At 50.9% G+C, this 12,034-nt stretch overlaps 2 protein-coding genes across 8 annotated transcripts in view; one reads left to right on the top strand and one right to left on the bottom strand.

Moving 5' to 3' along the window:
• Window positions 1-12,034, bottom strand: part of LOC139760366 (probable glutamate receptor) — a 183,599-nt gene that overhangs the window by 43,073 nt on the left and 128,492 nt on the right. The gene's annotated exons all lie outside the window — the stretch shown is intronic.
• The window catches only part of LOC139760427 (aquaporin AQPAe.a-like), a 41,286-nt gene that overhangs the window by 14,750 nt on the left and 14,502 nt on the right, over window positions 1-12,034 (top strand). The window contains 1 exon segment of the mRNA XM_071683665.1: window positions 1,384-1,578. Coding sequence (XP_071539766.1) covers window positions 1,384-1,578 — 195 coding nt within the window.

Genomic DNA, 12,034 nt, shown 5'->3' with positions numbered 1-12,034 from the left:
GATCTAGTATTTGCTGATAACCAGGAGGAAGCATATCAGCTGGTGTTGTCCATTTCATCCACCTAACCCCTCGGGGAGGATGAACAGCTAGCTTGAATGTGGACCGACTGCCGCAAGCAGGATCGAACCAACGCACTCGATAAGTTTAGAATATTACATCTTAGGAAGTTGGATACTGACGGTATTGTTTCAATACCAATCTCTGCACATGTTATCAATGTGACTGTCAACTTTTTGGACTCATAACACTGTGACTTTGTTGTTTTCTTTGAGCTTATGGAATATATTAAGCCGAGGTATGTACTCAACCCGCAGATTCATCAGCAGCCACACACAACACACACACACACACACACACACACGTCAGTAAACAAGCAAACGGCGAGCCAGTTCGGGCATCAACCCCAACACATACCATTTACCTCAGACACGCATATACACACACACACACACACGTGTGCGTACTACTAAACATGTATGTTTGTACGTGTTTTACTCTGTGTGTGTGTGTGTGTGTGTGTGTGTGTGTGTGTCAATCTCTGGAAGAGGGAAAACAGCCGCTGTTTTCGTATAGTTTTCCTTTCGTCTTAGGGACAAACTTTGAGATACCATGAAATACAAAGACATATACACACAAACTGGCACCTATCTGTCTGCCTATCTGTTTGTATGTCTATCTATAATACGTCTCTATATTACATACACCCTAGTTGGCTTCTATGTGGCCCACCTTATCAGCACTCACTATGAAACCTAATGGATTAAGAAAAGAAAAAAATAACAGATGGCAACCGATGAAAAGACTGACCCGTTTTCTTCCTCACCCCGTTTTCTTCCCCGTGTGATGGGGTTCGGCCCGCTGCGCATGTGGGCCGGTAACTGCAGCAAACCGTGTACTGTAAAAGCTGTTATTTGCATATCAGTATCAATCTAGCGGCTTAAAAACGATGACTGACCTGCGGAATGTCAAAGCCGACGCGGATGGGAAAATTTCTGAAATGTACGATTCGCTCTCTGACGTAATGAGTTAATTGAAAGAACATAACGAGTGAACTTAACGCGACACATAGAAAAAAAACCGTAAAAATTCTAACTCGTATAATTTTATAAAAAGCTCTCTACTCATTATATGTATATACCCACTATACAGATACTTACGTTACTTACATGTATAGTTCAGGTAAAACAACGTAAAACCTACGCTCTAGCAACGCAAACACAGAATTCTGAATGATAACACAAAAATGTAATAATAATAATAATAATAATAATAATAATAATGATAATAATAATAATAATTACGATAATGAGTTATGAAAGATTGTAAACATTGGAATTATCGTCGATATGATCACTTAAACGTAATCATCGGTCATTCTAAAGAGACGCATTCTGTTGACGTGGTCCAGCACAGGATGACGGGGTCCAACAAGGGCTGCACCTGTCGCATCCCACACGTCGCCGCCAACCCCCTCGTCGCTCGACCCAGACGGCCGCATTCCTCGGCTCGTGTCACGTGTCTTGCATCTGTGCCACTTGTCGCCTCCCGTACTGGCACGCTCCGTGTTACTGCCTCCTGTAATTACCACCTAAGCACGGCTCTAGTCTGCGCCCGCGGCACCCAACCCCCCCACCGAGGGTAGGGCATTACTGGCACGCTCGGTGTCCGGGGCCGGCGAAGTCAACCCCCGGAGAAAGTACGGCATTACTGGCACGCTCGGTGTCCGGGGCCGGCAGTAATCATCCGGGGGAGTGGCTCGGATATATTGACCACAACGAAGGTTACGAGTGATAAGCGTGGTATATCTTCACAGCCATCAAGCCTTTCATTACGTAAGGCATCAGAAGATGACAACACACACATACACACACATATATATTCCTGACTCCACGAGACTCATAGGAATATATTAAATCACGCGCAAAATTGTTATTCTTTCCAATATATATATATATATATATATATATATATATATATATATATATATATATATATATATATATATATATATATATATATATATATATATATTCTCAAGTACAATAAACCAGGCCACAAAATCAGTGCATCAGCTGAGAATGGAATCTTGGGGGAGTGATTCAACGTTGATCGTGTGTGGTAAGTAGTCACACGACCGACATTCATGCTATCATGAGCGCAAATAAGCTGTATAATCGAGGACCAAATGTATATGAAAGCGTTTATGCCTCACCCTTGCTTCTTAAAAAGGAATCTTGTCAAACTGGACGGGAACCCCTGTCACCCTGGACGTGAATCTGTCACCCTGGACGGGAATCTGTCTATCTGGACGGACGGCAATAGCCATACTTGATCAAGTCACTAATATCCTGTTGGTCTTTACGATGACGGCTTGTGTCACAAGTGACATGGGTCGTCCGATGACAATACTGACGTGAGGGCAGCCACTAGATGCACGACCCTAAAGCACGACCCTGCGACGGTGACAGAGGTGACGGAGATAACAGAAGGGGCACGACAGATGCACGGGGCATGGGGGAAGGGGAAGTGTTACGGGATGACAGAAGTGGTGACAGAGGATATCAAGGTGATAAAAAGAAGAGATAGATGATGGAGCGTACAGACAATGTAGGTTGAGCCGATGCGGGGAATATTTGAGGGGAAAGTGCTGGCCACGGTTTTAAAGACAATACTCAAGTGCTGAATGTAATGTGAAGGCCAAGTGTTGGGGAATGTATTAGGGATAAGTGTTTGAAGTGTCACGCGATGGGTGTAGAGTGTCGCGTGACGAGCGGCGGGCCTTCAGCGTAGCGTGGCGCAATGTGACCTGTTAACTTCGAGTCCGACCCAGACACTTCACGCTGAAGGTTAGGTACATAGTAGGTTTGTTGGGAGAGTTCCCACACTCTCCGAGGCCGTCATTAACCCCGGCGCTGCATGACACTTTACCTCACTCATGATCATCTGTGACAGAAGGCCATTACCGATAAGGGTCAGCCATCGGGGCCGCCGCTGGCTCAGCACATAATGGTGTTCCATTAACGTCTCGGCTTTCTCACAGCGTCGAGAATAAAGGTACAGTGAGGGACTAGGACGGCCTAAATAGGTTGGAAGATTGTGTTTGAATTAGGGTCAGTGAGAAAAATGGGGGTTGGTAAGACTGTTGCAAGATCCATTTTATATATATATATATATATATATATATATATATATATATATATATATATATATATATATATATATATATATATATATATAAAGAGAAGGTTCCTAAAATGACCGATCCCAGCGGCACCCCACTTGTCACATCTAACCACTGTGGTGCTTGATCATAGGTCGGTGCTCTTTGTTTACGTCTAGTCAGTCAAATTTTTAGTGATCGACTTAAAAAATCGTCTATACCACGCGACTTCACTTCACGCAGTTGTCTGATAAGGGCTACATAGGGCTTACAGCCGGGCCTGAGGCTGGTGATCAGGGGCTTGAAACAACTGGTGATGAAATAGAGTGAGGTTGGAGTGGTAGTCGTGCAGGGGTTGACAACTGGGTTAGGACGAAGGTGCCGGGAGATGATGGGGTTGAGATGAGATGCGAGGTTATGAGAGAGGCACAGTGCATGTGGCAGGCCACACGCGGCGAGGCGCAGGTCAGATGCAAGTCATGTATGTCGACAACCACAGGCAGTACATCGGCCCACCAGCCTCGACACGCCAACTCAAGGGCAAAGACATGTGTAAACAAAGTTCCAGGTCATTGGTCGGGAGAAGAATATCATTCACGAAAGCGCACGAACTTGGAGGGGTCACTGACAGCCACACGAAACAACGATGGAATATTACCAAAATAAACACTGCGATGGAGTACTTCAGGAAATGATGGTATTGGCAGGTACTAAGGGGCTTCCTCAGCCCACCTGTGGTCAGGGTTGGTATGTACGAGCTTGGTACTCAGCCGGTCACTGTTCTTGAGCGCACCTGCCCAACGGAGGGGAATGGCAGCAGCGAGGGAGGCCAAGAGGCGAACCCGGCAGGAATGTCAACACAATTCGTGGCCCTCAGCGAGCCTTGCCAATACCATCGGGGCAGCAAAACACACCGAGTCTCTCTTGAGAACCCTCACCCAAGCTCAGCACATCGTGTGCCCCGACTAGACTTTTTCGCGGACTGTCGCGTACATTGAGGCCAACACTTTACACGTATGTGAGTGGAAGGCAGCGTTTGATCCTATAGTAATCGCCCACGAAGACCTCAGTAAAAGCGACACGTCAACTCTTATCAACCTGAACCTTCAGTCAGGGAAAAATTCCTTTGAAAAGAGAGAGTGAGTGATCGAGAGGGAAGCCTCAAGGGAGGGAACTGAATAAAGGGCTTACGGGTTCAGCTTTAAGTGCGAGGAAAATGAGCGCGTTAAGGGGGGATACATGGGGGTAATTTTTCAACAGGAATGTTCCAATGTCGTAGTGCAAGGATGGGTTCTGTAGTGTAGGTAGTAAGAAAAGGCGCCAAAGAGGTACATCAAGGACTGGGGATCACGACAGTGTGGGGACAGAGGCAAGTCTGAGGCAGCGGGACGTGTGCTCCCAGCATGCAAGTCGTTTGTTGGGTTTTACGGTCAGCCACCTATCAGGAAGGTCATTAGGCCTGCAACCCTATTGAATATGTAACTGAAATCATCCATAAATACCTATTCTAAAAATATATCTATAAATAAAAACTATGAAAACTAGAAGAAGTATAATGTTGATATGACAAACGTGTTTGAGACGTGGCCGCGTTGGTCACCCGAGGAAGGGAGGGAGGGAGGCGCTGGGGCTGGTGCTGTGTCAACATCTTCGACCGTCAGGGTAGTGACAGAGGAGTGTGTGTGTGTGTGTGCGTGTGACGCTGCAGCCTGTTGGGGTCACAGGATGTGACTAGTAGTGGTGTGTGTGTGTGTGTGTGTGTGTGTGTGTGTGTGTGTGTGTGTGTGTGTGTGTAATGGTGACAACAGGTCACAGTGACACATGCCTCAGCACTCGTTTTCAGCCACCACTGTACGTCATCAGAGACAGAGTTGGTTGGGGGTGCATGCTGAAAACGGTTCTGCTTTCAGTATAAAATACCGACTGATTCAGGAAATTTATCTATGAATATAGATAAAAACACAAGCCCGTGCACAGGTATACATGGCAAGTGACGGTTCCCAGGAAAGGACTGGTGGATAACTCCCTTGTCCAACGTCTGCTGGGGAGGACATGACGTCCCCGACCCCATCATGACATCACAAGGCAGGCGTGGATGTCAAAGGATGTCCCTTCATGACATAAGAAGACAGAGAGTGAACGCTACAGGAGCATCCCCACCCCCATCATGACATCAGAGGGCTGGCGTGGACGCCGTCAGGAGCCAAACTCAATAAGATTCCTGCATGTGAGGATGTGGTGTGAGAACGTGAGTCCCCCAGAGATCCGCCACGCCTCGCCAGGCGCCGCGGAGCGCGGGGGAGGTACAGCCGCCACCTCAGATCCCAACACTGAAGATATCTAAACATTCCACGTTCGTTGATTTAGATCAGTTTGGCTGTTCCTGTAAGGACGATCAGGAGGGAAAGGAGGAGATGAGGGTATGGGGGGAGGGAGGGTATAAAGCCCGTCTTGTACGTCACAATAGGATGCCTCGTCACAAGAAGTCACGAGCTGTTACGTGCCTGAAAGTTCGTTACGAGAGTCCGAGTCGAGTGAGGACCGACCTTCCACACAACCATGACCTGTGGTGACCCCATTCCACACAACCATGACCTGTGGTGACCCCATTCCACACAACCATGACCTGTGGTGACCCCATTCCACACAACCATGACCTGTGGTGACCCCATTCCACACAACCATGACCTGTGGTGACCCCATTCCACACAACCATGACCTGTGGTGACCCCATTCCACACAACCATGACCTGTGGTGACCCCATTCCACACAACCATGACCTGTGGTGACCCCATTCCACACAACCATGACCTGTGGTGACCCCATTCCACACAACCATGACCTGTGGTGACCCCATTCCACACAACCATGACCTGTGGTGACCCCATTCCACACAACCATGACCTGTGGTGACCCCATTCCACACAACCATGACCTGTGGTGACCCCATTCCACACAACCATGACCTGTGGTGACCCCATTCCACACAACCATGACCTGTGGTGACCCCATTCCACACAACCATGACCTGTGGTGACCCCATTCCACACAACCATGACCTGTGGTGACCCCATTCCACACAACCATGACCTGTGGTGACCCCATTCCACACAACCATGACCTGTGGTGACCCCATTCCACACAACCATGACCTGTGGTGACCCCATTCCACACAACCATGACCTGTGGTGACCCCATTCCACACAACCATGACCTGTGGTGACCCCATTCCACACAACCATGACCTGTGGTGACCCCATTCCACACAACCATGACCTGTGGTGACCCCATTCCACACAACCATGACCTGTGGTGACCCCATTCCACACAACCATGACCTGTGGTGACCCCATTCCACACAACCATGACCTGTGGTGACCCCATTCCACACAACCATGACCTGTGGTGACCCCATTCCACACAACCATGACCTGTGGTGACCCCATTCCACACAACCATGACCTGTGGTGACCCCATTCCACACAACCATGACCTGTGGTGACCCCATTCCACACAACCATGACCTGTGGTGACCCCATTCCACACAACCATGACCTGTGGTGACCCCATTCCACACAACCATGACCTGTGGTGACCCCATTCCACACAACCATGACCTGTGGTGACCCCATTCCACACAACCATGACCTGTGGTGACCCCATTCCACACAACCATGACCTGTGGTGACCCCATTCCACACAACCATGACCTGTGGTGACCCCATTCCACACAACCATGACCTGTGGTGACCCCATTCCACACAACCATGACCTGTGGTGACCCCATTCCACACAACCATGACCTGTGGTGACCCCATTCCACACAACCATGACCTGTGGTGACCCCATTCCACACAACCATGACCTGTGGTGACCCCATTCCACACAACCATGACCTGTGGTGACCCCATTCCACACAACCATGACCTGTGGTGACCCCATTCCACACAACCATGACCTGTGGTGACCCCATTCCACACAACCATGACCTGTGGTGACCCCATTCCACACAACCATGACCTGTGGTGACCCCATTCCACACAACCATGACCTGTGGTGACCCCATTCCACACAACCATGACCTGTGGTGACCCCATTCCACACAACCATGACCTGTGGTGACCCCATTCCACACAACCATGACCTGTGGTGACCCCATTCCACACAACCATGACCTGTGGTGACCCCATTCCACACAACCATGACCTGTGGTGACCCCATTCCACACAACCATGACCTGTGGTGACCCCATTCCACACAACCATGACCTGTGGTGACCCCATTCCACACAACCATGACCTGTGGTGACCCCATTCCACACAACCATGACCTGTGGTGACCCCATTCCACACAACCATGACCTGTGGTGACCCCATTCCACACAACCATGACCTGTGGTGACCCCATTCCACACAACCATGACCTGTGGTGACCCCATTCCACACAACCATGACCTGTGGTGACCCCATTCCACACAACCATGACCTGTGGTGACCCCATTCCACACAACCATGACCTGTGGTGACCCCATTCCACACAACCATGACCTGTGGTGACCCCATTCCACACAACCATGACCTGTGGTGACCCCATTCCACACAACCATGACCTGTGGTGACCCCATTCCACACAACCATGACCTGTGGTGACCCCATTCCACACAACCATGACCTGTGGTGACCCCATTCCACACAACCATGACCTGTGGTGACCCCATTCCACACAACCATGACCTGTGGTGACCCCATTCCACACAACCATGACCTGTGGTGACCCCATTCCACACAACCATGACCTGTGGTGACCCCATTCCACACAACCATGACCTGTGGTGACCCCATTCCACACAACCATGACCTGTGGTGACCCCATTCCACACAACCATGACCTGTGGTGACCCCATTCCACACAACCATGACCTGTGGTGACCCCATTCCACACAACCATGACCTGTGGTGACCCCATTCCACACAACCATGACCTGTGGTGACCCCATTCCACACAACCATGACCTGTGGTGACCCCATTCCACACAACCATGACCTGTGGTGACCCCATTCCACACAACCATGACCTGTGGTGACCCCATTCCACACAACCATGACCTGTGGTGACCCCATTCCACACAACCATGACCTGTGGTGACCCCATTCCACACAACCATGACCTGTGGTGACCCCATTCCACACAACCATGACCTGTGGTGACCCCATTCCACACAACCATGACCTGTGGTGACCCCATTCCACACAACCATGACCTGTGGTGACCCCATTCCACACAACCATGACCTGTGGTGACCCCATTCCACACAACCATGACCTGTGGTGACCCCATTCCACACAACCATGACCTGTGGTGACCCCATTCCACACAACCATGACCTGTGGTGACCCCATTCCACACAACCATGACCTGTGGTGACCCCATTCCACACAACCATGACCTGTGGTGACCCCATTCCACACAACCATGACCTGTGGTGACCCCATTCCACACAACCATGACCTGTGGTGACCCCATTCCACACAACCATGACCTGTGGTGACCCCATTCCACACAACCATGACCTGTGGTGACCCCATTCCACACAACCATGACCTGTGGTGACCCCATTCCACACAACCATGACCTGTGGTGACCCCATTCCACACAACCATGACCTGTGGTGACCCCATTCCACACAACCATGACCTGTGGTGACCCCATTCCACACAACCATGACCTGTGGTGACCCCATTCCACACAACCATGACCTGTGGTGACCCCATTCCACACAACCATGACCTGTGGTGACCCCATTCCACACAACCATGACCTGTGGTGACCCCATTCCACACAACCATGACCTGTGGTGACCCCATTCCACACAACCATGACCTGTGGTGACCCCATTCCACACAACCATGACCTGTGGTGACCCCATTCCACACAACCATGACCTGTGGTGACCCCATTCCACACAACCATGACCTGTGGTGACCCCATTCCACACAACCATGACCTGTGGTGACCCCATTCCACACAACCATGACCTGTGGTGACCCCATTCCACACAACCATGACCTGTGGTGACCCCATTCCACACAACCATGACCTGTGGTGACCCCATTCCACACAACCATGACCTGTGGTGACCCCATTCCACACAACCATGACCTGTGGTGACCCCATTCCACACAACCATGACCTGTGGTGACCCCATTCCACACAACCATGACCTGTGGTGACCCCATTCCACACAACCATGACCTGTGGTGACCCCATTCCACACAACCATGACCTGTGGTGACCCCATTCCACACAACCATGACCTGTGGTGACCCCATTCCACACAACCATGACCTGTGGTGACCCCATTCCACACAACCATGACCTGTGGTGACCCCATTCCACACAACCATGACCTGTGGTGACCCCATTCCACACAACCATGACCTGTGGTGACCCCATTCCACACAACCATGACCTGTGGTGACCCCATTCCACACAACCATGACCTGTGGTGACCCCATTCCACACAACCATGACCTGTGGTGACCCCATTCCACACAACCATGACCTGTGGTGACCCCATTCCACACAACCATGACCTGTGGTGACCCCATTCCACACAACCATGACCTGTGGTGACCCCATTCCACACAACCATGACCTGTGGTGACCCCATTCCACACAACCATGACCTGTGGTGACCCCATTCCACACAACCATGACCTGTGGTGACCCCATTCCACACAACCATGACCTGTGGTGACCCCATTCCACACAACCATGACCTGTGGTGACCCCATTCCACACAACCATGACCTGTGGTGACCCCATTCCACACAACCATGACCTGTGGTGACCCCATTCCACACAACCATGACCTGTGGTGACCCCATTCCACACAACCATGACCTGTGGTGACCCCATTCCACACAACCATGACCTGTGGTGACCCCATTCCACACAACCATGACCTGTGGTGACCCCATTCCACACAACCATGACCTGTGGTGACCCCATTCCACACAACCATGACCTGTGGTGACCCCATTCCACACAACCATGACCTGTGGTGACCCCATTCCACACAACCATGACCTGTGGTGACCCCATTCCACACAACCATGACCTGTGGTGACCCCATTCCACACAACCATGACCTGTGGTGACCCCATTCCACACAACCATGACCTGTGGTGACCCCATTCCACACAACCATGACCTGTGGTGACCCCATTCCACACAACCATGACCTGTGGTGACCCCATTCCACACAACCATGACCTGTGGTGACCCCATTCCACACAACCATGACCTGTGGTGACCCCATTCCACACAACCATGACCTGTGGTGACCCCATTCCACACAACCATGACCTGTGGTGACCCCATTCCACACAACCATGACCTGTGGTGACCCCATTCCACACAACCATGACCTGTGGTGACCCCATTCCACACAACCATGACCTGTGGTGACCCCATTCCACACAACCATGACCTGTGGTGACCCCATTCCACACAACCATGACCTGTGGTGACCCCATTCCACACAACCATGACCTGTGGTGACCCCATTCCACACAACCATGACCTGTGGTGACCCCATTCCACACAACCATGACCTGTGGTGACCCCATTCCACACAACCATGACCTGTGGTGACCCCATTCCACACAACCATGACCTGTGGTGACCCCATTCCACACAACCATGACCTGTGGTGACCCCATTCCACACAACCATGACCTGTGGTGACCCCATTCCACACAACCATGACCTGTGGTGACCCCATTCCACACAACCATGACCTGTGGTGACCCCATTCCACACAACCATGACCTGTGGTGACCCCATTCCACACAACCATGACCTGTGGTGACCCCATTCCACACAACCATGACCTGTGGTGACCCCATTCCACACAACCATGACCTGTGGTGACCCCATTCCACACAACCATGACCTGTGGTGACCCCATTCCACACAACCATGACCTGTGGTGACCCCATTCCACACAACCATGACCTGTGGTGACCCCATTCCACACAACCATGACCTGTGGTGACCCCATTCCACACAACCATGACCTGTGGTGACCCCATTCCACACAACCATGACCTGTGGTGACCCCATTCCACACAACCATGACCTGTGGTGACCCCATTCCACACAACCATGACCTGTGGTGACCCCATTCCACACAACCATGACCTGTGGTGACCCCATTCCACACAACCATGACCTGTGGTGACCCCATTCCACACAACCATGACCTGTGGTGACCCCATTCCACACAACCATGACCTGTGGTGACCCCATTCCACACAACCATGACCTGTGGTGACCCCATTCCACACAACCATGACCTGTGGTGACCCCATTCCACACAACCATGACCTGCGATGACCCAGTTCCACACAACTCTGATCTGTAATGACTCCATTCCACACAACCATGACCTGTGGTGACCCCATTCCACACAACCATGACCTGTGGTCACCCCATTCCACACAACCATGACCTGTGGTCACCCCATTCCACACAACCATTTCATGTAATCAAAAACGACCATCTTCGAAAACTTCCAATACCCTCTCATTAAACCACCCCAGACACTGCAGCTGTGTGGCGTCTGAACCACTCAATGGTGGCTGGAAAGTCATCAATGGTGGCTCGAAAGTCATTAACGATCCCTGGAAAGTAATTTATGCACATAATGATTAGTACCATCCCTTAAGGTTTCCCCCATTCCATAACAGCTGTTTACCTAGTGGGTAATTACCAGTGGACCACCTCCCCTGCCACGTGCAACACGCCAGTAAACGGCCCCACCAGCTGCCACGGGCCACTCTGCCTGACAGCCTCCAAGGATGACTGG

Source organism: Panulirus ornatus, chromosome 36 (genome assembly GCF_036320965.1).
Source record: "Panulirus ornatus isolate Po-2019 chromosome 36, ASM3632096v1, whole genome shotgun sequence".
Taxonomy (NCBI): Eukaryota; Metazoa; Arthropoda; class Malacostraca; order Decapoda; family Palinuridae; genus Panulirus; species Panulirus ornatus.
The sequence above is the reverse complement of the archived record's forward strand: the minus strand, read 5'-3'. Positions and strand labels throughout refer to the sequence as shown.